The following is a 25,904-nucleotide window of genomic DNA, read 5'->3' as shown; positions in this document are numbered from 1 at the left end:
TACATTTCTAAAACAACTGAAACACTATCACGGGAGAAATGTATAATTGAGCCATAATGGCGTGCAGTGAACATTTCACCAGTAGTTGTGCTGTGCTGCGGCAGTTGCCAGGGGGATGTCAGAAGGGAGGGGGTTTGATTGGCTGAAGTAGGTCTGTTGCCTTGGCGACGGCGCAGGGTTTGGTAGCGTTGCCGTGCGGCTCGAGCGGCGTGATCTGTTCGCCGCGCGGATGGAGGAAGCAGCTGCTGCTCTCTGATTCAGTCCAAGCAGACAGGCATCTAAACGAGGGCACACTAAGTACACAACCTGAATTACATTGCTTCACAGGGACAGCGTGTATGAATGTAAGTACATAAACCATTGTTTTTAATAGAGTTTTGAAGTCAGTAAACCAAACACAATTTATTTTAGTTGTACGATAACTGTTAGTGCTAAGGGGAAAACTGACTCATAATAACGCAACCAGTTCTGTCGTTGTAGCAAGCATGGTAGCCCGGACGGACATTTCCTACATTTCTTTTATTCAAGACAGTGACCTGGGGTTACATTTAAAGATGTATCTATAGTAACACATAGGCAATCTAGTTGAGTATCCATTGTTTTACGTTTGAATAACAAACAAGTGAAAATAAACCACTTTTCCGAAGTGTCCATGTGGTTCGTCGGTCGTAGCTAGTTAGCTGTGGTGCTGCTAGCGAAGGAAAACTTCTTTTGTGGTCAGTAGTGGTGGCGGAAAGCACGAAAGCGTTGACTCATTTGAGTGTTCGTGTGGCATACGTTATTCTTTGCACTTGGAACAGACAGTAATGTTACTGCTTCACCACATTTCATGTTTCAGATTTTTTAGCATATCCTACCTACCCAACGCGTAACTGGCTCGCCAAGCGCAGCGTGCTGTAAAACTGTTTCAGGTGAAATAAATAACGTTAGGCTTTTCTATAATCATTGGTCCTGCACACCCATATATCAAGGCTTATCAAGTAATGGTCATTTAAACTATGGAACATCCAACCGCAACTTGCATACTTGGACTTTATGTCGTCTTTCAAATTGTTCATCTTGTATAGCGCCTGTCTAACTGTTTGAAATGTCTTCTCGTCTAATCCAAGCCCGACAGATGTGTGGTGCATCTGGTGTTATAAAACTGACAATGTAACCAGCTCAGCTGCCCACTGGAGCCAAACTGGGGCAACTTTGTAGCTAGTAGCCTATGTAGTCGGGCAGAAATGCGAATTTATATGACTGATTTGTTCGTAGGATGTGGCTGTTGTGGACGTGTTGTTGTTAACCACAGCATTCGGTCATAACAACTTTGACGATGCCCTTGCTATGGTGATTTTAAAGTATGGTTCTTTCTCCTTAGAGAAAATCAAGTGTTTGGAGTAGTTTCTCAAAGGAAAATGTCAGGGATTTTGGTTCGCTTCCAAAAAAGTACCAATTTGATGCGCTACCTAATTTTCATGGAGTGCCTGTGTTGTAGGCTACACAGTTTATCGACATATAAACTCAGACTTGCATGCACTAGGTCTAGCGAACCCTGCTCATCGTTTATGAATTAACTTAATTTATGATTAGTTGTTATTTTCGAAGCATTTCATTTTAGGCAGGTTGAAACTGTCTATAATGGATGACCAGTAATAATGGTGGTAGTTTTTAAACATTCTTGATGAAGAGAATGCTCTGTATCTATCAACTAAGTCATTGCAGTCACTGTAGCAGCTGATTTTTCCCTCCCTGGTTTAGGCAGATGACCCTTGACCTGAAGCAATCTGTTACTCTGATAACTTTAAACTAACGCACGGAAAGGCATCGATCTAACGCAGGTTGTCGCTAAAGTTACCAAAGCAATCGCCACAGATTTAGAGCTAACTGGCCATAGAACTACTTGAATGGACTGGACCCTAATGTCGCCACCGACATGTTTCAGTAGGCCCCAGTTCTATCTGTTATGAAATCTGTTAAGACATTGGCATCCTGTTTTGTCAGTTACTATTATTTACCATACAGAATGTATTTGAGAAATGTCAATGATTACAATGTTAATATGTGGAATTTAGGTGTATGACACGTCATCATAACACCGCAATATTACAATTAGTTTCTTCTTTTTTGTATCATTGCCACTGTGTGTTTGTTCAGTTAAGTTTAATTCACCACTCCCACCCCAACCACTGCCAACCCTGAAAGGTTTTCTGATATAACTGATGTATGAATCTCAAAGTCCAAAAGGTTAATGGCTGGGTTCACTGGTGGAAACAGAGGAAATAGTAGGCTAGTCCTTATGGAATGGATTTACAGGATTGCCCTAGATACTAAGCAACGTTTGAATGAAACTGCCTCTTTGTCATTCCGTTGTCTAGTTGGTTTGACAGAGGTGGAGCAGGATGGGGGTGAGGCTAATGGCAGAAGAGATGGCCCCAGTTATCCTGTTTCATTCAACAGATGTTGTTTGCTGACAACTCTGCTCCAGATAAACGGCAAACAGAGGAGAGCAAAGATAAAAGAGGAGAAACCCAAATGATCAACCTGTCGTCCTTTTTACTGCCAGAAATTCAGGCCCTGGGCAGTCCCTGTGTTTGTGTGTTGTGTGTTGTGTGAAGTCTTCAAACCATCTGCTGGGCTTTCTGTGTGTGTATGTGTGTACGAGAGTGTGCATGTGCACGCATGCACTCATGCACATATTATATTCACATGCAAATGCTATGATGCCGTCGGGGTAATTATTTGAGATCATTCCTTAACTCAAGATTCACCCTTATCAGGGGTTGAGTCATGGGAATTGCCCCCTGCAAAACATTGTTTACAGCCACACGCTTTTCATTGCCACAGACCTTTAGACCTTTACAACATCTGAAGACGGGAAAAAAGCTGTCATAAGCAAAAGGGGTCACTTCCACCAGAGCTTGAGAGAGCAAGGTTAATTGGGTAACCAGCATAGGAGCGTTAATTGCACTAGGCTTTTGCCTCACATGCAATATGGTGAGTCGTGCAATTTCTGGAATGGGGGGTGGGGAGTTAAGGGGGTTGGTTGCAAGACCCGCAGGTCGAAAGCCTGTGGCCATCCACATCTGGATGCCTCAGTGCACCCTTGGAAGACCACCTCATCATTTGAAGGTCGCTACAGCATGCCTGCTTAGCCTCTCTCTCTCTCGCTGAAGTGGTTGGTTGGGAAAGCTACTTGCTTGAGAACCTGGCCACTCAGTGACTCGAGATTGCAAGGCCTCTCTTCATTCTGTCCCCTTTGAAAGCAGTGGGGAGGATCAGTGCCCTTTAAAAGCAATTAGCACTTTGGGGCAGCATGGGGAAGTGTCCACTGGTCACAATGTGGAGTGATTTTTTTTTTTTTGGGAGTTAGTGACTGGTACTGCTGGGGGAGGCTGCTGGTTTGCAGCCCTTTTTGTGTTGTTGGCATTGAAAAATGAGATGAGCCTGCAGGAGGAGGGAGAAAAGCCTCCCGTTTCACTCCAGGTGAAGTGGCAGCACTGACCTCTCTAACCCCTCTTTGCTTGATTTAGTTAACGGGAAATCTTGGAGAGAGATTTTTTCCTCCTGCCTCAGTCAATCGTCACATTGCCCTAAGATATAATGTTCTCAGGCTATACCTTGTTTACCTATGGATGCATAGATGAATGTCTCCTTTCAGGAGAAAGAATGGAAACATTATTTTGACCTTTATTGAATTTCTGACGATGGGTCGTCATTTATGTCCTTACGTGACAAAATGTTTTGACGGGAAGACTATTGTTTACCTCATGAGAAACATGTTTTGTTGTTGTAGTTTAATTTGCATAACCTATGCTGTATGGCTACCTGTTTTTGTTTATTTGTTCCCACATTTTTAAAAATCTGTTAATCTGAGAAGAGTTTGTGGAGGGATGCAACAAAGCCAGCACATTTCTGCAGACGCACCTGTGTCTAGGTTTTGACAGACAGTCGAGCCACTGGATTGGGGATCGTTCTTTTGAAGTCTGTTTTCATCACTGAGGTGCCACTGCAGAATTTGAACAAAGAAACCTGTCTCTAACATGTTATTGGGGGAAAATTGGATCGTTTTTTATAAAGAAAGTGGAAAAAATGAAGAAATTAATTTTTAGAAAATAGTTGTGGTGCTTTATTTGAAGAACCACAGTGGTTACTCGTCTACTGTGTGTTCAAGATAGGGGTGGGCGTAATGCAAGCGGTGTCTCCTGACGTCCATGTCAGGTTTCTCTGGTGACCACTCTGAGCCTAAACTGCAGCCTCTGTTCAGCCTCCATCAAGGCCCCAGCGCTCATCTGCTGATATTATCTGGCCTTTGTTGCGAGGTGACTGCTCTTAATGACTGCAGCTGCACACATTTTTCATCGTCTAGCCCGCCCCCCTCCCCTCATCCCCATTATATATTTTTTTGCCCAGAGCAACGGACCAGGGGGAGGGACATCCCCATGAGCTTGCAACGCTTTAGTTGTCTTGGTTACGTGACATCAGCGTGCTGTAATTCAATATAGGTGGCTGTGCTCTGAATTTGGGTTGCAAATTTTGCACTGCTCTAGCCCCCCCCCCCCCCCCAAACCTCACCCTGCTTCCTGCTAAAGAGCACATGTCATTTTGGATCTGATATTTTTTTGTTAAAAATTGCTCTTCGTCATCACAGTGAAAGTTCACTGCGTTAGCGATTCCTCATTGATTATGGGGGCAGTTTGTTTTCCTCTGAGTGGTCTTTGGTGTGTGTGTGTGTGTGTGTGTGCTTGTGTGCTTGCGCTTGTCTGTGTTTAGTTTATCAGTGTTTTTCCCAGTCACATGGGTCGTTTGTATGGCGAGCGCGAGGAGGGTCAGCTTGTTTGGTGGCGCCCGTGAGGCGACTTCATAGTGTGTGTTTTGCATCTCCGAATTGGTCACAGTCCCTGTGCATTGAGCCTCTTGCAGCCTGTCACAACTCTGCCCTGGACCCCTCCCATCCCTTCTCCCTCAGTTTCCCTCCCTTTTCTGTGCGCATCCCTCCCCCTGTCTGAGCATGGCCGAGAGGATTTAAGATGTGTGCTAGCAGCCAGCGCTCTCACTCTCTCCCATTGTAAGCAATGCTAATGTGACCGTTGGCTTGATTGAGAGAGAGGGAGAAAGCGCGAGGGAGAGGACCTAGACTGCGCCTTATGTCACAGGCAACAATGGCTCTTTGTTTGGGCCGCGCTTGGCCGAGTGAACGGGCCTTGTTTAATTGAGATGGCAGTGTGACAGCGGACTGCCTCACTTGCTAGCGTGGGTGATGCAGGTCAGGAGGGGAATGGTCGGGATATGGTGGTGGTGGAGATCCCCCCCCCCCACATCCCACAGAAAATTAGATGTAACCACCAGGGGAAGATGTGATGGACAACAATCAACTACTAAAACAAGCATTTGTTGAATTGCCACATTTTTTTCATCCTGTTGACTTCAGTTGTGCAGTTATGTAGGTATTCTGTTTGAGGTCCAATAGACAAACTCAGGTGTGGCTTTGGGGTAAACATGCTACCACAGATATTATATTTTTTCATAAAATAAGAAAAGATATTGGATAGTTTTGCTGAGCAGACTTTAACTGGCAGACATTGCCTGTTTGGTAGTGAACAATCTTTTAGTTATAGTGTATATTATATATGTTATATTATATATTGTTTGTTCAATTTAATTTATCTTTCTTTGAATAGAAAGACTGGAGGAAACTGAAAGAATCAGATTGGAAGCCATTCAGACAGTGGCATTTTCAGAAATGAAAACATCACACTCACACACGCATCTCGTGCTTGGCCACAGCTGACTTCGAGGCAGTCGGTTAAACAAGTTTGATGGGATTCGAAAGGCTGTTGTTTTTCAGCGACATGTTTTGAGACGTACTGCGCCTGTATTGAATTCTGCCCTTAATCCCTAAATCCTGAGCTCTAAAAGGAGAGGCCGCTGGGACTATATGTTATCGGAATCCCTCTAATATTAAAATGCATCAGTTTGGGGCGTAGCAGGATGCAACATTTGCCTGTGTGACACATGTTTTAGTCAGAAGATGAGAGCGGGGAGGATCGAGCAGGTGCGTCGGTGTGTCACGCTCTGATTACTAGGCTCAGGGCGTGCTCCACAGTGGGGGAAAGTTGGTGGTTTCACAGCTCAGAGGACCTACTTTTTTAACCTTCTCTTCACATGTGTACGTGTGTTGAGCACAGCTTCTTCTAGTGTGTGTGTACAGGCGCGTGCGCGCGCCATGTGTGTGTTGACAGCTTTTCAGTGCTCTTGCTGTGTGTGTAAGCGGCACCCGTTCTGCCTCTGCTGGAGAGCTGCTTGTGTCCCAGAAGCACACCGCTCCGAGGCACGCAGCACGTCTGAATCTTTCCACATTCCTGACCTCAGTGCCTGGAAGCCTCTATTCTCAGCTGTGATCTCGCTCCAACATGACTTTCATCATCTCTCAGGATGCATACGCATGTTGTGTGTGGTAACGTATCACGTTTCAGTGACATAGAAGTATTTGGATTGCATTTGTTCTCTTTCATGGGTAAATTGCAGGGTCTATGGCTAAGTGGGACTTGTGTGAGCGTTTCAGAGTCCATTCGTTGTTGCCCCATGTATTAGCCGAGTCTGGAATGTGGCCAGTGGACTCGTCCAGAGAGAAGCTGTAGTGCTTTTAGGAAGAATTACCAGAAAATCCCCCCCTCAGAGTAAATGGAGCCCTGTTTGAGGGGGCAGGTCCTCTCCTGCGGGATCAGTACGCAGGCCAACACGCTCGGTCAGTCTCCGTGAGGTGCTTAGAGGGGAGGTTTACTTGTTTGAAAGGGGGGGGGGGGGTGGAAGACAAAACAAACACTCACGGGGGGGGGGAGGTATTGAACTTCCTCAAAGATATGGTTGACGTTTCCTCTTGTTTTTCAGCCTCTCTGGAACACCCTCACCACCATATTGTGCAGTGAGATAAAAATTAAAACAACAGCTCTTTTTTTCTTTTTTTTCTTTATCTGGACTGAGCGAAGGGGTAGCGTACTGGGCCTGAATGTCATGTCAGCTTGCTGGCTGGCCTGTTCTACCCATGCTGCAGATGCAGAGAAGGCCCATTCCTCAATGCAAGCAGGAGGGCTATTTTAGTGCCGGCTAAGTCAAGGGGCTGCCATTAGATAAATGTGAGGGGTGAGGAAAAAAGCAAAGGCTCTCTGTTGATTATGTGTCTGGTGTCGTGAATAATGAGGCTCCAAATAGTTTTGTCACAGACTGTCGCTCGACCTTTCTGTCCATGTGTTTGGTGTTGTTGATCAGAGCCCCCAGTTGTCCCATTTAGCATGTGGTGGTGTGCGAGTGTGTTTGGGGGGATGGGGGTGGGTGGGGGGGGGGGGGTTTGTGGTGGCCCTCCTGGTGAGTCACATGACCTCCTGCAGTCCTCGTCCGGTGCATAGACCCAGCTGACACACAGCGCTGGGTGCCTCAGCAGCGGGCCTGCACTGGAGTTCTTCGAAATCACCAGGCTTGTTTATCTAGGGTTGAACACGCACAAGTTTGGCCTTGGGGTGGTGGTTTGTATGCGTGGGTTGGGGTGGTAGTTGGGTGGTTGCTATATTCAGTCCCTAACTGTGACATGGGGGGTGGGGGTAGGATGGGGAGTAAACTTCTCTTCGTGTCAGTGTCAGGCGACCCACGAGTGCGTATCTGAGCCTCCTCGATGTGACGTTTACATAACCAGTCGAGAGGAGAAGAGCACGCAGAATCTGACCTCGCGGGTCAACGTGAAACCACCACACACCACCCTGTTGATCTGGGCCAAAGTTAAAAAGCTCCAGACACAAAGCCTGCGTAGTCCACTGCTGAGATGATAAAGATATCACACTGGAATGTGAGTAGTAGTCATTGTTTCTCTGTTGCAGGGGAAGTGTTTTTTTAAAAAAAAAATTTAGGCAGTCCGTGTTGATTGGGGAGAAAGGCACGTCGTTGCAGAGCAAGACGTCACTTCAGCTCACTTGGTGTGTTTATCTTGTGAATTTCTGCTTGTGTGCGTGAGGTTATGACTAAAAAGTGTGGTTACCGTTTCCAAAAGTGAGTGTTATTTAAACTTGTTAAACTTGTTCAAAGTTTTTAAAGTTTACCGGTTTTGTTCAGTTAGCGGTAGTCCTGGCGCGTTCTTTCGCTTTCTCTCTCTCTCTCTCTCTTTCTTTCTCTCTCTCTACCCCTCTCTGTCTCTCTCCCTCTCCGTCCTTGTGTATAGTGTTAGGTCAGGGCTGCTGTTGGGGCGGACGAGCTACGCTGCGTATCGCTAGCCTCAGCACTTCTAGACAGTATTGATCTCACTCCATTATCTGCTCTCTCTGCAGCAGACTGGAATCACACCCGCTCTGTGGGGAGCCGGGGTCGCCGCGCATCCAGTTCAACGCCCCTGTTATGATAACCTTGTGAGGGTTGGATAACTTTCTGTAGGCTGCGCTGTGCGTTGTCTGCATGTCTCTGTCTGTGTGTCTCTCTCTCTCTCTCTTTATCTCCTCTCTCTCTCTCTCTCTCTCTCTCTCTCTGACTATATTATACATGCTTTTTCTTCCTGTAGTCTCCTGGATGTTGTGTTGGAGGTTACTTTTCCACCACTTTCATTTTCAGTCTGTCAGTTCCTGTCTCGTCTCTCTGTCTGTATCTGTCATTGTCTCTGTCTTTCTTTCCTCACTATTGTCCTCTCTCACTCTCACACCGACTGTCACTCTTTCTCTCACACGCTCTTTTTATCTGTCGGTCTGCCTCTATCTCTCATTGTGAATTTCTCTCTGTGTGTGTTATTGGATATGATGGCTCAGCTCATAAGTAGATCCTGTCACTGATTAATTGACACCACCCAGTAATGACTTCTAATGTCTTAAATGAGACAATTAAAGCATGTGGGCACATTGTTGTTTTTTGTCACATGCGCTTGAACCTGCTGCTGAAGAGGAGCCGAGCTAAAAAGGGTCGTCATTTCATTTCCCCAGTTCTTTGTTTTCCCACACGCAAGCAAGGGGTGCCAGATGCAGCCGTGTGTGTGTGTGTGTGTGTGTGTGTGTGTGTGTGTGTGTTCCCAGGCTCTCAACAGACAGAGACGCTTCTCGTCTCCTTCATCAGCTCACTGCTCTCCCCTACCCAAACCCCCCCCCCTACTACCACTCTTTTGCTCTCTGTCACAAGTGGCCCATTATGGTGTGCCTGTCGGGTGGCGGCGGCACCCGCTTTGATGCCTTTTGATAAGAGCGATGATAATGACGATAATCATAACAAAGCTGATAATTGACTGGCGGTAATCGCGTAAAAAGCACTTTGCCGCTTCGCAGACGGCCCGGGTGGCGGCTCCGTCTCTCCCACCCCTCTTCATCTCGTGCCTATTCAAATGCCAAGAAGGTGTGTGTGTGTGTGTGTGTGTGTTTTAAATGGGCAGAGAGCTCTGTTCTACCCCTGGCTCGACACGTGTTAATATGTCAGGGCCTGTGTGGATGAGCCAAGGTGAGGGGGGTTTTATGTCGCTAATCGGGATTAATATACCCCGCGCTGGTTGCTTAGCAGCTGTTGGATACACTGGGAGGCGGCGCTCATATCGCTCATTTGTGCATTTGTGTGTGTGTGTGTGCGTGTGTGTGTGTGCGTGTGTGTGTGTGTGTGTGTGTGTGTGTTGGGGGGGGGGGGGGGTGTACACGTGTTTGTGTATGTGTGTTGAGTTTAAGATTCTATGACACTCTTTCACTATCACCTATTCTTGCCAGCCTGATGAGAATATGCTGCTCTAATAAAGTCAGACACTTAGTCATGCTTGTAAACTTGAACGCACGCGTCTCACCAGTTAGTCATTCGTTGTCACATTTTGACATGGAGCGCGCCACTCTACCGAAACGCTCTGCTGACGCGCAGGAGCTCCGTGGAGACGGATGATGTCTCTTTCTCTGCGCTGGAGCCGACCTGCAGCCATGTCTACCCCTGTAGAGAGAGATTGACTGTGGGTTGTTCTCTTGTGTGTGTGTGTGTGTGTGTGTGTGTGTGTGTGCGTGTGTGTGTGTGAAAGAGAGAGAGAGTGTGAGTATTTTTTTCTTCCATGTCTGAGGGAAGCTCTTGGTGGAGCATCGCTTTAACGAAATCGGGCAGTTCTGTTGCCGCCTGACATGTCTGATCGCTCCTTTTTTCTGAGAGTTGTGATTCATCGTAGGCTCAGGACGACTTATTTATTAAAATACTGTTTCCATGGCTCCTCTCACTTCTTGCACTTACCATCTCTCGCTCCCTCTCTCTTTCTCTTACTCTCTCTCACCCTTCCTCTGCCTCTCTCAGGCCTCAGTGCATTGATTTCAATGGGCACTCCTTCCTTTAAAGGCAGACACTCTTCCCTCTATCCCCCGGGGCCAGCCGTCCTGGAAGCCTCAGGCCCTTCCTGCTCCCTGTCTGAGTATATCTAGTGTCTGCCTGAGTGTATGTAGTCAGGGCTGCAGACCCTCTCCAGAGCTCTGCCTTTCCCTCCAGTGGTTTAAGACTCTCAGTCAGGACGTTGGCTGGGAACCAGGAGACGGTGGTGGGAGACCTGGTGTACCCCTCTCTCTCTCTCTTGGTCTCATCCATTTTTCTCCTGCACCCCTCTCGTTTTTTTTCTCTCTGTGTCCCTCGTCTGTCTTTTTCTTTCCCTCTCCCTCTTGTTCCCTCTAGCATGCAGTAGGTTACGTCCTTAGCATGACCCACTTATGCATTGAAAAGCCAGTGAAAAAAGCCTTCCCGAGGTTCAAAATGTGTGCCCGTGCCACCGCCCCCCCTCCCCCAAATCCAGCCCAGACAGGGACGTCTGGTGCCCATGCTGGGTGTGCCAGTGAGGGGGTGGCCTGCCCACTTGGCTGGCTGGGTGAGCATTCAGGGAGGTGTGGATGCTGATAGTCAGAATGAGGGCAGGGTGGAGGACCCCTTAGCTCACTCGCTGCTGTCTGTCACTGAGTGTCTGTTTGTGGTTCTGTCTCTCTCTCTCGCTCTCTCTCTTTTTTTCCCTCTCTGTCTCTCTGCTTCACCCCCTTAATTGAAGTGACAGCATGGTTGTCATGGTGACATGCAGGGCATAGATTACAGCTTGGTGTGAGCAGACAGGAGGGGCATCACACTGTGCTGCCGGTTCATTTGACCAACAGCTCTTTCTTTCTCTCTTCATCCATTCATCTCTCCCCCTCTCTCTATCTCTCTCTATCGCTTTCTTCCTACCCTATTTCACCATTTTTTCTCAGTCACTCTCACTTATTCTTCTTATTTCTTATGCCATGTGAGAACACAAGCAACAGTATGACTTAGTTGGCTTCGTGCAAACTCAAGTGCTACATCATTATTTTGACTTTTCTGAAGTACAGTGCTGAGGAATGCCAGTGATTTTCTACAGAATACCCCTCTATGAATGGGCCCCCCTTTTGTCTGTAATGACTTAATGGCTTAAAATTAGCCAAGGCTGCCGGCAGCATTTAGACTGTCAAGCACTCCTCTTATTTAGCCTCATTCATTTCACACCTAGATGGAAACCGCGTCAGCTGGCCTGCATTTGTTTTTTAAATCCCATCTTCTCACTGGCTGTCTTCTGATCCTTTGGTTTCTGTGCTGAGGAGGTCTTTTTCTTTTCCTCACCCAGAGGCAGCTGGCTGACCTCTCCTACTCGTACAGTGGAGACGGAGAGAGAGAGAGGGAGAGCACGAGGCTTGTCTCTGGAAACCCCTCCATTAATGTGAAGCATCCCCCCCCTCCATCTCTCAGCCTCACCCACCCACCCCTCTCCTCTTGGTTACGGCCTCTCAGTTACAGCGGCTCGTTTCATGCTCGTCAAAGGCTAACGAGCAGCTGCGCGGAGACTCGAGAAACGAGGTAGGCGGCGATGAGAGGCCGCACGAGCGCACGAGAGAGTCATCCCGGGCCACTCGAGCAGGACTCCTCAAAGAGAGCCGTCTGCTTCAGACTGGAGCACCAGAAGGAGGGGAGAAGGGAGGAGTGGAGAGAGGAGGCTCTTCATCAGATGCTTCCTAGATGCTGAAGGGGGAGGTGGGGAGGCAAAAGAACAGGGAGGGGGCAGAATCGGATGTCATATCAGTCATATCAGGAGTGTCACTCCCTAATCAGTTACCTTAGTTAGTCCAATGCAAATCATGTTTTCAGTGTCTTAAGAACAAAATACCTTGCTGTGCAGTTGTTTGCTCCCATTTCTTGAAGTTGTCACTGTCATTAATTCTTTTCTTTGCTTTCCTGTGCTCCTGTAGACCGTCTTGGTTTAATGGGTCCAATCATCGGGATGTCTCCGGATAAGAAAGCCGAGAGCCCTGGGGTGGTGGCGGAGGAGCGTGCGGGGAGGCAGGCCCCGTGGGGCGGCGCGGGCACCCTGCCCGAGGCCCAGTGCGGCGCGTCCAGCCCGCTGGCCACGCGATTGGACCAAGCAGCGGCCGACGAGGAGCTGACCAACCTCAACTGGCTCCACGAGAACCTGCTGCAGAACTTCACGCTGGGCGGGCCCGGTGGTGAAGCTGCACCTGGAGGGGGCGGCAGCCCGCTCTTCGACATCGAGGGCGAGCCTGCGCTCGGCCCGCTGGCGTCAGCGTCCTCGTCATCCTCGGGAGGGGCAGGCCAGGGCGGGGAGCGGGACTCGGTGAAGTCCAAGCCGCCCTTCTCGTTCTCGCTGCTCATCTACATGGCTATCGAGCAGTCACCCAGCAAGTCGCTCCCCGTCAAGGACATCTACGGCTGGATCCTTGAGCACTTCCCCTATTTCTCCAGCGCCCCCACTGGCTGGAAGAACTCGGTGCGCCACAACCTGTCCCTCAACAAGTGCTTCCGTAAAGTGGAGAAGAATATTGGGAAGGTGAGTTGAAGCCAAAGAGTTCTGGAGAAAAAGAAATGTTTTTTAGAATCTACAGCAGAATGTTAATGATCCGATTCCTGTTCTAAAACTCTACCTAGTGCAATACCTCTATTGATTGCCACATACCACAAACAAGGGCCCTCCTTTAATATTTATTCAGTGAGATAGCCGGCCAAACTGTACTTTGTTTAGTGTTCTAGTAGATGAGGTTTGTGTTAAACCACTTAATCACTTACGATGCAACGGGAAGGCTTTTTTCTCCTATTCTTTTTTGGTGACCTTTTTATTGGGAGGAATTGTAAGAGGTGTTGCTTTGAGTGACTCATTTGTTGCTGTAAGCGTAGTGGGTCTGAGTGTTGCAGAGGGGCGTGACATAGTGACACAGTCTCACAGTAATGACTGTACAGAATTCTCTCATGCTGCTGCTGAGGTCTTTAGAGGTCATCATGGTCTATGTTGTTGCATTACGGGAGGCTACTTTTGTGCGGGTTCACTACAGCTATATTTTGCATATTGCAGCCAATACGTCAACTGGGCTAAAAGGCATGTTAGGTTACCTTTCCTTCTCTCACTGCATTCTCAGAATCTCATCCTGTTCCTCCTATATCCAATGAATTCGGTGGATAGAAAAACTAATTTCTTCAATCTTTGCATCTTGGCTGGCTAGTCTAACTTTCCGCTTTTTCTGCGCGCTCTTGGATTTGATAGAAGCGACTACTAGCGAGTCACAACGCGAAACTGCTAACGTTGATGGGAGGTGTAGTTTTTATGCTGCATTCGCGACGTGATTTTATGGTTTGCACCAGTAATGTTTCTCGATGTTGCGGTGTATTTTGTAGACAAATATTGACATGGTTAGAAGTCATTCGCGCCAGTGCGCCTAAATATTTTTTTGCACTCGCACGGCATCATTTTTACTCGCATGTGCGAGTGAAATGGGCGCACTGTAGAGCCCTGCTAGAATGTAGTGCTGCAAATATCTATCTATGAATAGTTTGTGGCATCTATTTCACGCTGTCACGAAAAGAAAAGGTAATCGACAGATTAACCGACTATGAAAATAATTGCTAGTTGCAGCCCTACTGTGTACGTGTGTTCATATGTTAGCGCTTATGGTTATAGTGTGTTCGCCACTGGACATAAATTAGCACTGTGGCTATGGTGTGTTTGCTGGTGTCCATATGTTAGCACTGTGGTGTGGTTAAGGTGGGTTCACCACTACATAAATTAACCCTGCGATTGTGATATGTTTGCCAGTGTCCAAATGTCAGTGCTGTGGTAGTGGTTTGTTTACTAGTGTCTATACAGTTTGTCTTGGTGTGTTTGCCAGGGTTAATACTGTGTTTGTTGTCTGTTAGGTGTGTGTGTGTGTGTGTGTGTGAGAGAGAGAATATGTGTGTGCGTGTGTGTGTGTGTGCCACTAGTCACTGTGTTCCAGTGTGGGGGCAGTGAGTGCCAGTAGGCCCCTCAATGGCCCTCCTCCTGATAAGGCTGGAATCTGGTCAAGGTCGCACAGCCTCCTGCTCTCAGAGGAAACACAAACACAACCGTGCAAGAGCAGCCTCTCTCTGAGCAGCCACGCTGGCTAGGGGTCGACTCGACAGATATGCACTTTTAAGGTGCTAATATCGATATCTAATGGCTCTGGATGGCCGACAGCTATTTAGCTGGTTGGTTATTTGCCTGGTAATAATCAAACTTACATGAAAGGAATCAATGTTTGCAAATTCCTTCTATATGAGAAGCAACAGGCAATATAGTAGCACCATTGAGTAGCCTAGTTAATCATTCATCAAGTAGGAAAAAAACATGTGAAAAAAAAACTGAAGTGAAAAAATACTGTCCACTGTCTGTCCAGACATCACAAAACAGTTGAATGTTGTAGTTGTAATGTAAGAGGCAGACAATTGTCAGACAGCTGCATGTGCCATGCAATTTGACCAGTGCACATACTCACTGACACAAAAACAAACAAATACACACGCTCACACACAGCACTGGCACTGTAATAATGAGAAGGCAGCGGATCAGTTGATCAGTAGCACACACACTCGTTGACTGCAGGTGGCTGATGGTGAAGTCAACCTTTAAAAAGGCCAAAGAATAAAAACAAACCAGCCCAGCTCTTCCCCCAGCTGCATGTGCAGCGCTTTCCACAGACAGTTAACCTCTGTGGCTTTGCGTCAGCCCAGTTCTCACAATTAGGGAAAACTTTGTAGGTTGCTCCATGAGTAAAGTACAAAGTCAAAGTTCATGGCTCAAAGTCCCAGAGAACACAACAAGTTGTTTTTTAGCCCAGAGCTTCTGGAAATGTGATTGAACAACAGTGACTTATCACCCCCAACTTCACTGATCAATATTGATCATTGATTCCTGATCATAGTGAGTGAGTCAATGTGGGGGGTGGGGGGTCTTGGCTCCATTAATTTGCTTAGCGGTGGACTTTTGAGTGACAGTAGGATGGGTGGGAGATAGATACTGTGTGGTCTGGGTTGGCTAGTCATGTAAACAGGGGAGTAGTGTGGCTATTGGACCGGAGCATCGAAGGCGTTTGAGCACCAGTTTTGTGGTAGCACAGCAGACAGCAGCACAATGCTTCTCCTCTCCCCCTGGGCTTTTGGAGAGAGGCAGGTCTTTTTGTGAAGGCACCAACTGAAACCAGAGCGCTTGTGGGCCCATTGTGAGCTGGTGAATGCACTCATCCCGGCCACAGCGCCCAGTACTGAGTCACCAAAAAGCACAGCGGGGCTGCCCCGCACCACACCGCACACAGACCCACCAGGGGGACGGCTTTTTTCCCAGCCCAGGAGGTGATGGTGGCTAGCGCTGTAGCAGCCTCACTGTGTGGCGGGCGGCGTGCGCTGTGCTATACCGCACCATCCCAGCCAGCCCCATCCGTCTGCCTGCCGAGCGAGCACTGCTGTGGGTTTCAAATGACACTGCCTGGTTTTGGTTGCCGCGGCAACGCTTCCTCCTTCCTGTTTATGAGTCGACCGGTAATCTGAGTCAAGGTTATATTCCTCTCTGTCACTCTCTCTCTCTCTCTCTAGTTGTCTTTAATCTTTTCTCATTCGGTGGCATCTCTGTCCATCTCCATTGCGTGGGTCCTTGTCTCATCCCCTTCATGTGTCTTCTTTTTCACTCATCCATCCATCCTCCCTCTCGGTCTTCATCTCATCCTCCCTCTCCCTCCCTCCCTCCCCTTCTTTCTGTTTCCCTCCCTCAACCTCCCACTCCTTGCAGACAGGACTGGAAAAGCACAGAGAGATAAATGATAAGAACACTGTGCACTCCCTCAGACACACACACACACACACACACACACACACACACACACACACACACACCCACACACACACACACACACACACCTCTGAAAAAGCACAGTTTCCAACCACAAAGCCCTTTTCTCCTCCTGAGCCTCAGCATATATTCCCCATATATTTGCAACAGAGGCCACTCTCTTCCGTTCCAGCACAGTCATACATCATGTGTCTGAAACACACCTAAGATGCACAAGAGAGCCGATGCAGGCTTGGCCGCTGTCCAGCCCGCCGCTATTTCTCTGCCTAAACAGTGGATCGAGCAGAAGCATGAGTCTCTGAGCCTTTTGATCCCGAGATGAGGACATAAAGCGTGACCTCTGTCCATCTCGGCTCATTTATTCATTAACATTTATGTCACGCTATCATTTTGAAGCATGGAACATTCATGATCGATTCAGTAATATTGATACATTTGTTTTTCTTGAAATTTCAATATAAATGCCTTTGCATGGGGAAAGCACAGTTATGGCAACTGCATGACAGCTGTTACTCCACTCTTAACAGCACAGAGGTAGTTAAGCATGTAGTAAGTCACTGTTTTCTATTAGCATAATTGCTTCTGCATTCCAAAAATATCTTCTTGCAGCATTCACAGGTATGCCTGCACGTATAATCAAAATCCATTCTTCATGTTGTTCATATTCATATTGTTTATATTTTCAAATTCATATTGTTTATAACGTACGCATACCTGGTATACCACCCACCTCTAATTTCGGCGCACAAACCCTTAAGTATCCGCCGCAGGCATGCAGGCAGTGGCTGGATTTTCACCCACGTCTCGCCCGCTCAGGTGACCACATGGCTGCAGTCCCCCTCCATAAGGTTCACACCGCTCGTGCTCCTCCATTTGTATGCTCTGAGCGTCTGCAGCCACCAGCGCGCAGAGGAGAGCCCCCTGTACATTCACGCTACCTTTGGGGGGGGGGGGGGGGGGTAAAGATTGTGGTTTTTTTGCTGTAGCCTGCCGCCAATGCCTTTGCCTCGCAGTTGAGAGGGTGACATTATCGGCTGTCATCAACACTGAGCTGCCAGGGTGACGAGAGAGACGTTTGAATGGTTGAGCATGCGCTAAAGGGCTTTTTGGGATTTGGTGATTTTATTTGTCAGGGTGGGAAATGGAATTCTGTGTTGAAAAATGCTGTGTGTAGAAGTGAATCAATTAAGTTTGGATATGCACATCACATAAACCATAAATATGTACATGTATATGTTTGCCTGACAACAACCTTCTATATGTGTATCTATGCAGGTCATTAAATAGCAATCATGTGATGTACATTTGTCTAAAAAATACCTTCACTTTCACTAAGTATTATTTTGGATGTTTATGTAGTTTCAATACTTTGCAATACTATAAAAGGAAATGGTGTCGCTCATGTCATGGGGCAGCCGTGGCCCACTGGTTAGCACTCCGGACCTGTAACCGGAGGGTTGCCGGTTCGAGCCACGGCTGAAGTGCCCTTGAGCAAGGCACCCAACCCCGCTGTTGTAGCAGGCAGCTCACTGCGTCGGGATTAGTGTGTGCTTCACCTCACTGTGTGTTCACTGTGTGCTGAGTGTGTTTCACTAATTCACGGATTGGGATAAATGCAGAGACCAAATTTCCCTCACGGGATCAAAAGAGTGTATATATATACTTATACTTATGTCTGCTATCTCTCCCTTCCTCCCTCTCTCTCTGTGTGCGCACTCGCTCCCTCAGGTGAACGGGAAGGGCTCTCTGTGGTGTGTTGACCCAGAGTACCGGCCCAACCTGATCCAGGCCTTGAAAAAGCAGCACTTCCCTACCGCACACGCCTTCTGTACACCACCCGCCTCCCCGCCCAGGTAAGTCAAATGCACACAATCCAATAATACTTAGCCTATTTACACAGGAACAACCCAAGAGGTGCGTGTGTGACGGAGTGTTAGTTTTTTGAATGAGGGGAAAGGTCTGGTCTGCTAGTTAAACACCTTGGAAAATAAATGCCTTGAGAGCTTCATGTGTGTGAATTCCTGTTTCTTTATGAATTTACCGGCTTCAAATACCGTCACACACAGAGTAAATACACACACTCACACACACACACACACACACACACTTTTTTGTTCAAACAGGCTGGAATGGTCCAAAGATGTCATGGTACTGTCTTGACAACAAAGCTGGTGTGCTTTGATCCTTATCCTCTGTTGCCCTCGAGTGCTCACTCTTTCTCTTTGTCTCTTTCTCTCTCTGTGTGTGCGTATGTGTGCATGTGTGTGTTTGTGTGTGTGCGTGCGTGTTATTTTGACAGTGCCTCCTCGCCCCCGCGCCACCTCCTCATGCAGGGCTGCTCCCTCAAAGGTGAGTCTCTCCTCCCTCCCTCCTTCTCTCCTTCATCTTCACCTCTGTCTCCCTTCTTCTCCTTTTAGTCCTTTCATTCCTCTACCATCTCTCGTCTTTTTCTTCCTTTTTGTCCTCTCCCTCTCAATGTTCTCTCTCTCCCTCTCTCTTTTTCTCTCTTTCTCTCTTCTCTCTCATCTCCACTCCTCTCTCTCTTTCTCTTTCTCTCTCTCTCTCTCTTCTCTCTCATCTCCACTCCTCTCTCTCTCCTCTCCTCTTTTCTTCTCTCCTTAGCTCAGGTGTTTGGGAGCGTTGGGCCGAAGCTCCCGCTTGCGTTTGCTAATTAAGACACACAGCATGTAGATCCGTGCATCTGTGCCCGTTCTGGAAGCGAATGCACGTGGCCTCATTTACACCGAGCTGACGATACAGTCACGAGCAGCACACACACACACTAACACACACACACACACACACAGTCACGATCAGCACACACACACACACACACACACACACACACACACACACACACACACACACATTCTAACAGTACGCTCAGTTTGGGGATGGGGGAGGGGGTGTTGGGCTATGTTGATCTGTGCATATGATTGTTCACATTTGCTGTGTCGTATGTGCTTACAGTATGTTCACGGTGGGTTCATGTTTCAGCATCGCAGGTCATGTTTGCCACTGTACACAGCCATACCACTCATGTATATATACCATACACATGACGCTGCGCCTGCATATATATACCATACACATGACTCTGTTCCTGCATATATATACCATACACATGACTCTGTTCCTGCAAATATATACCATACACATGACTGTTCCTGCATATATATACCATACACATGACTCTGTTCCTGCAAATATATACCATACACATGACTCTGTTCCTGACCATACACATGACTCTGTTCCTGCATATATATATATATACCATACACATGACGCTGTTCCTCTTTGACCTCGTTCAGTACAGGGCTAATGTTTAATTTAGAGCACTGGGAGGAATGCTGTCTGTCTCCGTTTCCCGCTGTTGCGTTCTCCATCCTTACACATCTTTGTCACTCTCACTCTCTCTTTCTTTCTTTTTCTTTTCTCTCTCTCGCTCTCACTCTCTCTCTCCCCCTTACTTTCTCCCCTCTGCTGTAACCTTGACTACGGAGGCTGTGGTGTTCTGCTCTCCACTCTTGTCTTGTTGCCGATGAATAATTCAGGTGCCTTGAAGTGTGGCATGGGAGTTCAGAAAACCTGCCCCCTTTGCACACACACACACGCAAGCACTCACACACATCAGTTATGTCAAGCATGCATACCCAAGAAGCTGTGCAAATGTATACATATGTGTGTGTTTACACACATTCTTGAAGTGAGAAGATAGGCGTGCGCAGTCTCCCACATGTGCAAGACAACACACACACACACACACATTTTTTCTCTCACAGAGTAGAAGCCTGACCGCCATGCATGTTCTCTCCTTTTCCAGAGTCTGACATTGATGCTGCCACTGCCATGATGCTCTTAAACTCGGCCCCCGGGCACCATGCTGACCGATGTAAGAGAAGCCATCCTCTCCTCTCTCTCTCTCGCTCTTTGCCACCTCACACTCTGCTACCTCCTTGCCTGCATTAAACGCATGGCCCCATGTTTTTTTTTTTTTACTTAAACATTTCACATCCCTTTATCCACTCAAGTTTTTTTTAGAGTTACTGCAGATACACTGGGGAGTCCCTGTCTGTGTGTGTGTGTGTGTGTGTGTGGTGCCAAAGAGTTGTTATATTTACTACCAGTCAAAAGTTTGGAGACACTTAGAAATGTCCACTCCATTATAGACAGAATACCAGCTGAGATCATTTGCATAATTCTTTTACTCAGGGCAGCAGTTTTCAGATTACATTATGTGCTTACATAATTGTAAAAAGGTTCTCCAATGTTTTCTCAGTTAGCCTTTTAAAATTATATCAGATTAGTAAACAGAATGTGCCTTTGCAACATTGGACGAATGGTTGCTGATCATGGGCAATGTAAATATTTCATTAAAGATCAGCCATTTCTTTCTTCAACAGTCGAGAACCCTTTTGCAATTATGTAAGCACATAATGTAATCTGAAAACTGCTGCCCTGATTAAAAAACAATGCAAATGATCTCAGCCTGGTATTCTGTCTATAATGGAGTGGAATGGAAATTTCTAAGTGTCTCCAAACTTTTGACTGGTAGTGTACACTACTCACAAAAAGTTAGGGATATCTGGCTTTTGGGTGAAATGTAATGTTTCAGTACAGAAAGTACTGAAACATTGAACTGTTGGACATACGCATTCAAAAGTTTAGAGAAGGTCACATTAAGTTCACTTGTAAAGGTTATAGTGGATTTAGGTTCATCCTGAAATTTTACCCGAAAGCCGAATATCCCTGACATTTTGTGAGTAGTGTATAGACACCTGCCTGTGTCTGCAGATGCCTCTAAGCATAACTGTATGTCCTGGTGTCAAAGCCCCCTCACGTCACAAGTGGCTTCATTAAGCACGACACATGCTAATAGGTCTCATAGTCATAGGTGTTTATCAGGCTTAATCTCCCTGTTATGGAGCCACATGTTGATGACCACATCCTGAGCCAAAAGCAGGCATGCACACAGCTCTTGCAGCTGATGGCATATATTGATTGGCACCATCGCCCTGCGAAGCCGAAGCTGGTGCCAGGCTGGCATATTCAGTTACAGATGATGGATTTATTCAGAGGGAATGTCAGGGTTCCCAACAGAGTTCATGACTGAGGATCATTTGTGTGATGGTTTCTAATCAACCGCTGATGCCTTGTCTCTTTGTTCTCTCTCTCTCTCTCTCTCTCTCTCTCTCTCTCTCTCTCTCTCTCTCTCTCTCTCTCTCTCTCTCTTTCTCTCTCTTCCCCCCCCCCCTCCTTTTTTCTTTGACCCCTCTGTCTCAGGTGGTCCTGACAGTCCACTGGACCTGTCTCGTCCCGACTCAGTGCTGGTGAGCAGCGACCCCAAGCAGGACCACAACTACAGCAGCGTTCCCGTGCAGCGCTGCGCCTCTCCCGCCTCATCCTCCTCTTCCTCCTCCTCGCTCTCCTCCCTGGACGAGGGTGGCCGCCGTGCCCACCGGCAGCCCCGCCGCGCCGGCAGCGAGGGCTTCCACAGCGACGAGGACTCGGACGCCGAGCCGGACACGTACCCCGAGAGCCCAGAGCAGCGGAGGGGCCCCCACGGGCGGCCTTCGTCCCCGCCTCCGCCGCCCTCGCTGAAGGCGCCGGCCAACAAGCGGGCGCGGCGCGAGGCCAAAGCCGAGCTGGACGAGGAGCTCAAGGAGGCGGCCGGCTCCCTGCTGCACCTGGCCGGCATCCGCACCTGCCTGGAGGCCACCTCCAAACATGCCGCCAGGAGCAAAAAACTGGGCAGGAAGTGAGGCGCGTGGAAGGTGTGCGTGTGTGTGTGTGTAGCGTGGCGTGGCGCCCGTCTTTTGTGGGAAAAGAAAAAGGAGAGGCTAAGGCCTCCTCTACAAGACGCAGCCTCTTCCCACCCTCCCTCACTCTCTTTCTCTAGTTCTCTCTCTCACTCTGTGCTCCTGTGAACACTCCCACAGATTGCCCTTGACTTTGTGTCCTGGCGTGCATCCTTCCCTCTCCTCTGATCCGTAAATTGTCCCATTTTTTTTTGGACCATCATGACTAAAAATCAAGAAAAACTGAAAAAAGTGACAAAATGGAAAACGGTCCCTCACTTTCAGCCTCACCTAGCATCAACCATAACGACAACAACGGCAATAGAACCATTCCCACAGGAGAACAAAGCCATACGGGGACTTTTGTGAGGGACCGTAAAAGACATTGATGCCTATCCAACACAGACCATCTGCCTTGCAGTGGGTTTCGCGTCGTGTCAGAGTTCAAGGATAGTGTTTTTTTGTTTTTTTTTTGTACTTTTTTTTTTCTTTTGGTTTCATTTTGTTTCCTCGAAAAAGATGGACTACAAGATGTTGCATGCTTCCTCTTCAAATCGGTGTCCTCTTCCACGTGAATCTATTTATACAGAGAATGAGTGCATGTCTGTGTTATATAAAGCTAACTTCTCCTGGCCACTGTTCATTCCCCATTACCCACGCTAAAGAAGCGAAAAGACAAAAAAAATGTAAAAAAAAGAAAACAAACAAAAAGTGAAAAGTGACCACCTCTTTTTTCGTCTGAAGTGTACTGCCTCACCTTCCCTACATCCCCCCTACAATATGAGATGCAATAATTATAATCACAAAAAACCTTTAACCCTCGATACTGGTCTGGGTTGAGAATGTCACTGTCCTGGACTGTTGATGTCAGAAAAAAAAAATGTCTCTTTGTGGCGGTTTTGTTTCTGTTTTGTTTTGTCTGGTTCTTGCTTTGGATGTCCAGCTCCCTTTCGGTGGCTACGGGTCCGTCTCATGGCTGCCAACAATCACAGTGTATCCATGGAGAGGGGCCTCTGCTCTCAGCTACTCAATGGACTTGATGGGTGAAATAAAAAAAAATAAAAAAAGTGGCAAAGACACTCAATGAACAGCCACTGCCTGGAGAGCTCGCTTGGGGGAGCAGGGGAAACAGAGAGGAGAGGGCCGATTCTCCCCGCTCCAGCTGAGAAGATCCTTACCCCCCTCACCCCTCCCTCTTGCCCCCTCAGGATGGGAATCCACTGTCTGTGCTCTTTTTCTCTCTCTCTCTCTCTTTCTCTCTCTCTCTCTCTCTCTTCTTGTTACTGTTGTCACAGTTTCTTCTCAGTTATTTTGTTTCCATGTGCAAACTGAGACTGATATTCGTGGCAAACCTCTTTAATTTGGTTTTCTGTGTTAAACCTATGCAAAAAGAAAAGGCAACCGTGGTAGCTCTTGTTCAAAAAGTATGACCAATTAACCTTCTGTGTGTGTGTGTGTGTGTGTGTGTGTGTGTGTGTGATGTGCACCACACAGTGTTTAGAGCTCAGTTGTGGGACGTGTGTGTGTGTGTGTGAGAGAGATCCATGGCCGGCAGCCTGGACTCATGTCTCCCTCTTTTTAATATTCGACTCGATTCGTTTATTTTTGGTTTCACTGTGCTTTCTCCGCTCATCACACTGGGTCAGGATGGAGCTTGTTTAATAATAATAATGATGATGAGGTGATGGATCACTGCCAATGGATCACATTTGATTAGATGAAAGCTAGAGAGGAATGTGTGCAGTGAGAGAAGAAGAACGGAACAGTTCTGTAGGCAGAGCAAAAAAGGTGGATCTAGTGATGGGTACAGTAAGAGTAGATTGCACGTGCCACAGTGAAGTGGGGTGGAGAGCGAGAGGGAACTTTAGACGCTCAAGGATCAGGGCTTCAGAAGGGTGTTGTCACTCATTAGCCAAGTCATTAGCCCATCTGAGTGTCTTATCAGCAACACAAGTCCCACTGAGAAGCATTATAGTGTCAAATAAATCCCAGTAGTCATGGTTTATTTTGTGCCATAAAGACCCTTTTTAAAATTCATTATTGTTGCCAAAACATTTTGATTTGCTGCCATGTACATTTTCTCTGCAAAGGCTTTCTGATTTGTGGATCAAACTGAAGACAACTGTGCACTTGGTGACGAGCTTTAGTGTGATGGGTGTGATCTGCTCAGTTCATGGTCTCTACATTGAGATTCTGACTTCTGAATTATTGTCAGATCCTGTTCTGTCGCATAGGTTTGTCTTGGCAATGGTTTGCAAGTGAAGCCTAGTTATGCTGGTCAGGACAAATTGTATTTTCTCTCAGTATCACAATGGCCATACTGCCACAGATCAATGGTTTTGCTTGTCATTACATGATGTTTTGTCAGATGCACTGTTTGGGTGGGTCTTCCTAACCGGAACCATTACTGCCAGGCCTCCTGTGTGTCAATAAGCAGGTGTGCTAGATTATTAAAGAAGCTATTGTTTTCAAACCTTTTTTTCTTCTAATTATTCAGTTATTTGCCAACATTTTACAAATGAATTCATGTGACCTGATCATCCTGAATCGACTAATTCCAGAATGACGTCTGGGTTTTTGCTCATTAAGCTCATTATAGCTTATTTTCTGACCCTTGTTTGTCATTTGATGTTATTTAAGTCAAAGCTAGTTTAACTGCCAACTATTAATTTGTTTGTGCTGCCACATTGCAAACATATGTTTGCAAGTCTGTCAACAGAAGTCTGTTAGCCAGAGTTGATTAGGACGAATAATAAATAATGTGCATTCATAGTACATGGGTCTGTGTGGAGATGGCTTCACATTGGTCTTGCCAGTCTTTATGATTGCTTGATGGAGTGATTGAGATTAGGGTGTGTATTTTGTGAGTTGAGACACAGTGCTGTTCTTGTAGATGATATAAGCGCCCCCATTTGCAAGGACCCTTTGCCACTCACTCACTCATTAATTGCTTTAATTGAATTAAAACAATGCTTTGAGTTTATCAAATGCCCATTCACCATTATGAGGATCATTACCTTTTCTCTCTCTTGTTTTTGTCATGTTGAACTAACTTGAGCTGCCAATCCAGTATCAGTTTGCGTCTGTTGTCCAATGTCTGTCAGACAGACATACCCTTGAGTTTTGTATGCTAACCTCTGTTAATAAAATGTTTATAAAGTTTATTTTCGCCAAAGATATGCAATTGCATTATATATGGTATTACTGAATAAAAATGTTCTTGTTTTAACAGAGTTGCTACTTTGTCTCCATGTAAAGTGTATATATTTATATAATCAAGTCATTAAAGCTACAGTTATTCATTTTATTTGGATACAATTTGATATCCAGGGGGCATCTTTAAACCATGGCAGTCATAGTGGCTGGTCTTCATTCCAGATATTCTTTTTTTTAAATAATTTAATCAAGAGTTTCAAAGTCCAGGGGTTGGACCCTTATACTATTGGTCAGGCAGAAGGCAGGTGAGGAACTGAATGATGGAGTCAACAACAGCAAAAAACAAAACAAAAAAGTCTGAAAACATAATATCAGCCTTGAATATTAATACAATATTACTACAATAGAAATATGTGGCTTTACATCATTTACAGCAATTTCCTAAATTGAGGTAAATTTGCACTTGCTGCAAGCCGTCTAATGTGCAATTGTTTGTAATGCATAAGCTATTCATCTATTCAATCAATTCAATACAATCTATTCATTCTAATAGCCAAAGCAAAATGCTTCTTTGAGAAAACTGACTCTAAGAGACTGTAAAAACGGTTGGGAATCTTGGGATTTATTATCCTGACCTGTATGTCTAACCATCAACTACATCCACTTAGACATTGTAAGGTGTTGAGGTTTAGTTATAAAAGACTGCTCCAGTGCACTACTGCTCACCCGACCGTCTCCTCGTTATTTTGTGTGGACATGTCCACACTTGAGGCTTGTGTCAAATCTGGGCACCAGCCACTCCTATTTTGTTTTCTGAATGGTGCAAATACAAACATGGAACAGAAGTTAGT

General features: G+C 46.6%; 1 protein-coding gene across 4 annotated transcripts; it reads left to right on the top strand.

Moving 5' to 3' along the window:
- Window positions 1–213: 213 nt before the first annotated feature.
- On the top strand, window positions 214–25,126 carry foxn2a (forkhead box N2a). Of its 4 annotated transcripts, none has more exons than XM_076285802.1 (6): window positions 214–344; window positions 12,198–12,793; window positions 17,825–17,949; window positions 18,396–18,445; window positions 19,923–19,991; window positions 21,383–25,126. In XM_076285802.1, exons 2-6 carry the CDS (start codon window positions 12,212–12,214, stop codon window positions 21,859–21,861), a joined length of 1,305 nt encoding a protein of 434 aa, XP_076141917.1. In that variant the 5' UTR covers window positions 214–344; window positions 12,198–12,211; the 3' UTR covers window positions 21,862–25,126. The 4 variants fall into 4 exon arrangements, with proteins under 4 accessions (XP_076141917.1, XP_076141919.1, XP_076141915.1 ...); XM_076285800.1 differs by lacking the exon at window positions 214–344 and adding an exon at window positions 6,267–6,439; XM_076285803.1 differs by lacking the exon at window positions 214–344 and adding an exon at window positions 7,619–7,822.
- Window positions 25,127–25,904: the final 778 nt, after the last annotated feature.

The sequence above is a fragment of the Alosa pseudoharengus genome, unplaced genomic scaffold (genome assembly GCF_046254945.1).
Source record: "Alosa pseudoharengus isolate Yale_2024_CS ecotype anadromous, Long Island Sound unplaced genomic scaffold, YU_APseudo_1.1 YU_APseudo_1.1_scf_15, whole genome shotgun sequence".
NCBI classification, from domain to species: domain Eukaryota; kingdom Metazoa; phylum Chordata; class Actinopteri; order Clupeiformes; family Clupeidae; genus Alosa; species Alosa pseudoharengus.
Note: the sequence above shows the minus strand (reverse complement) of the source record. Positions and strands in the feature narration are given on the sequence as shown.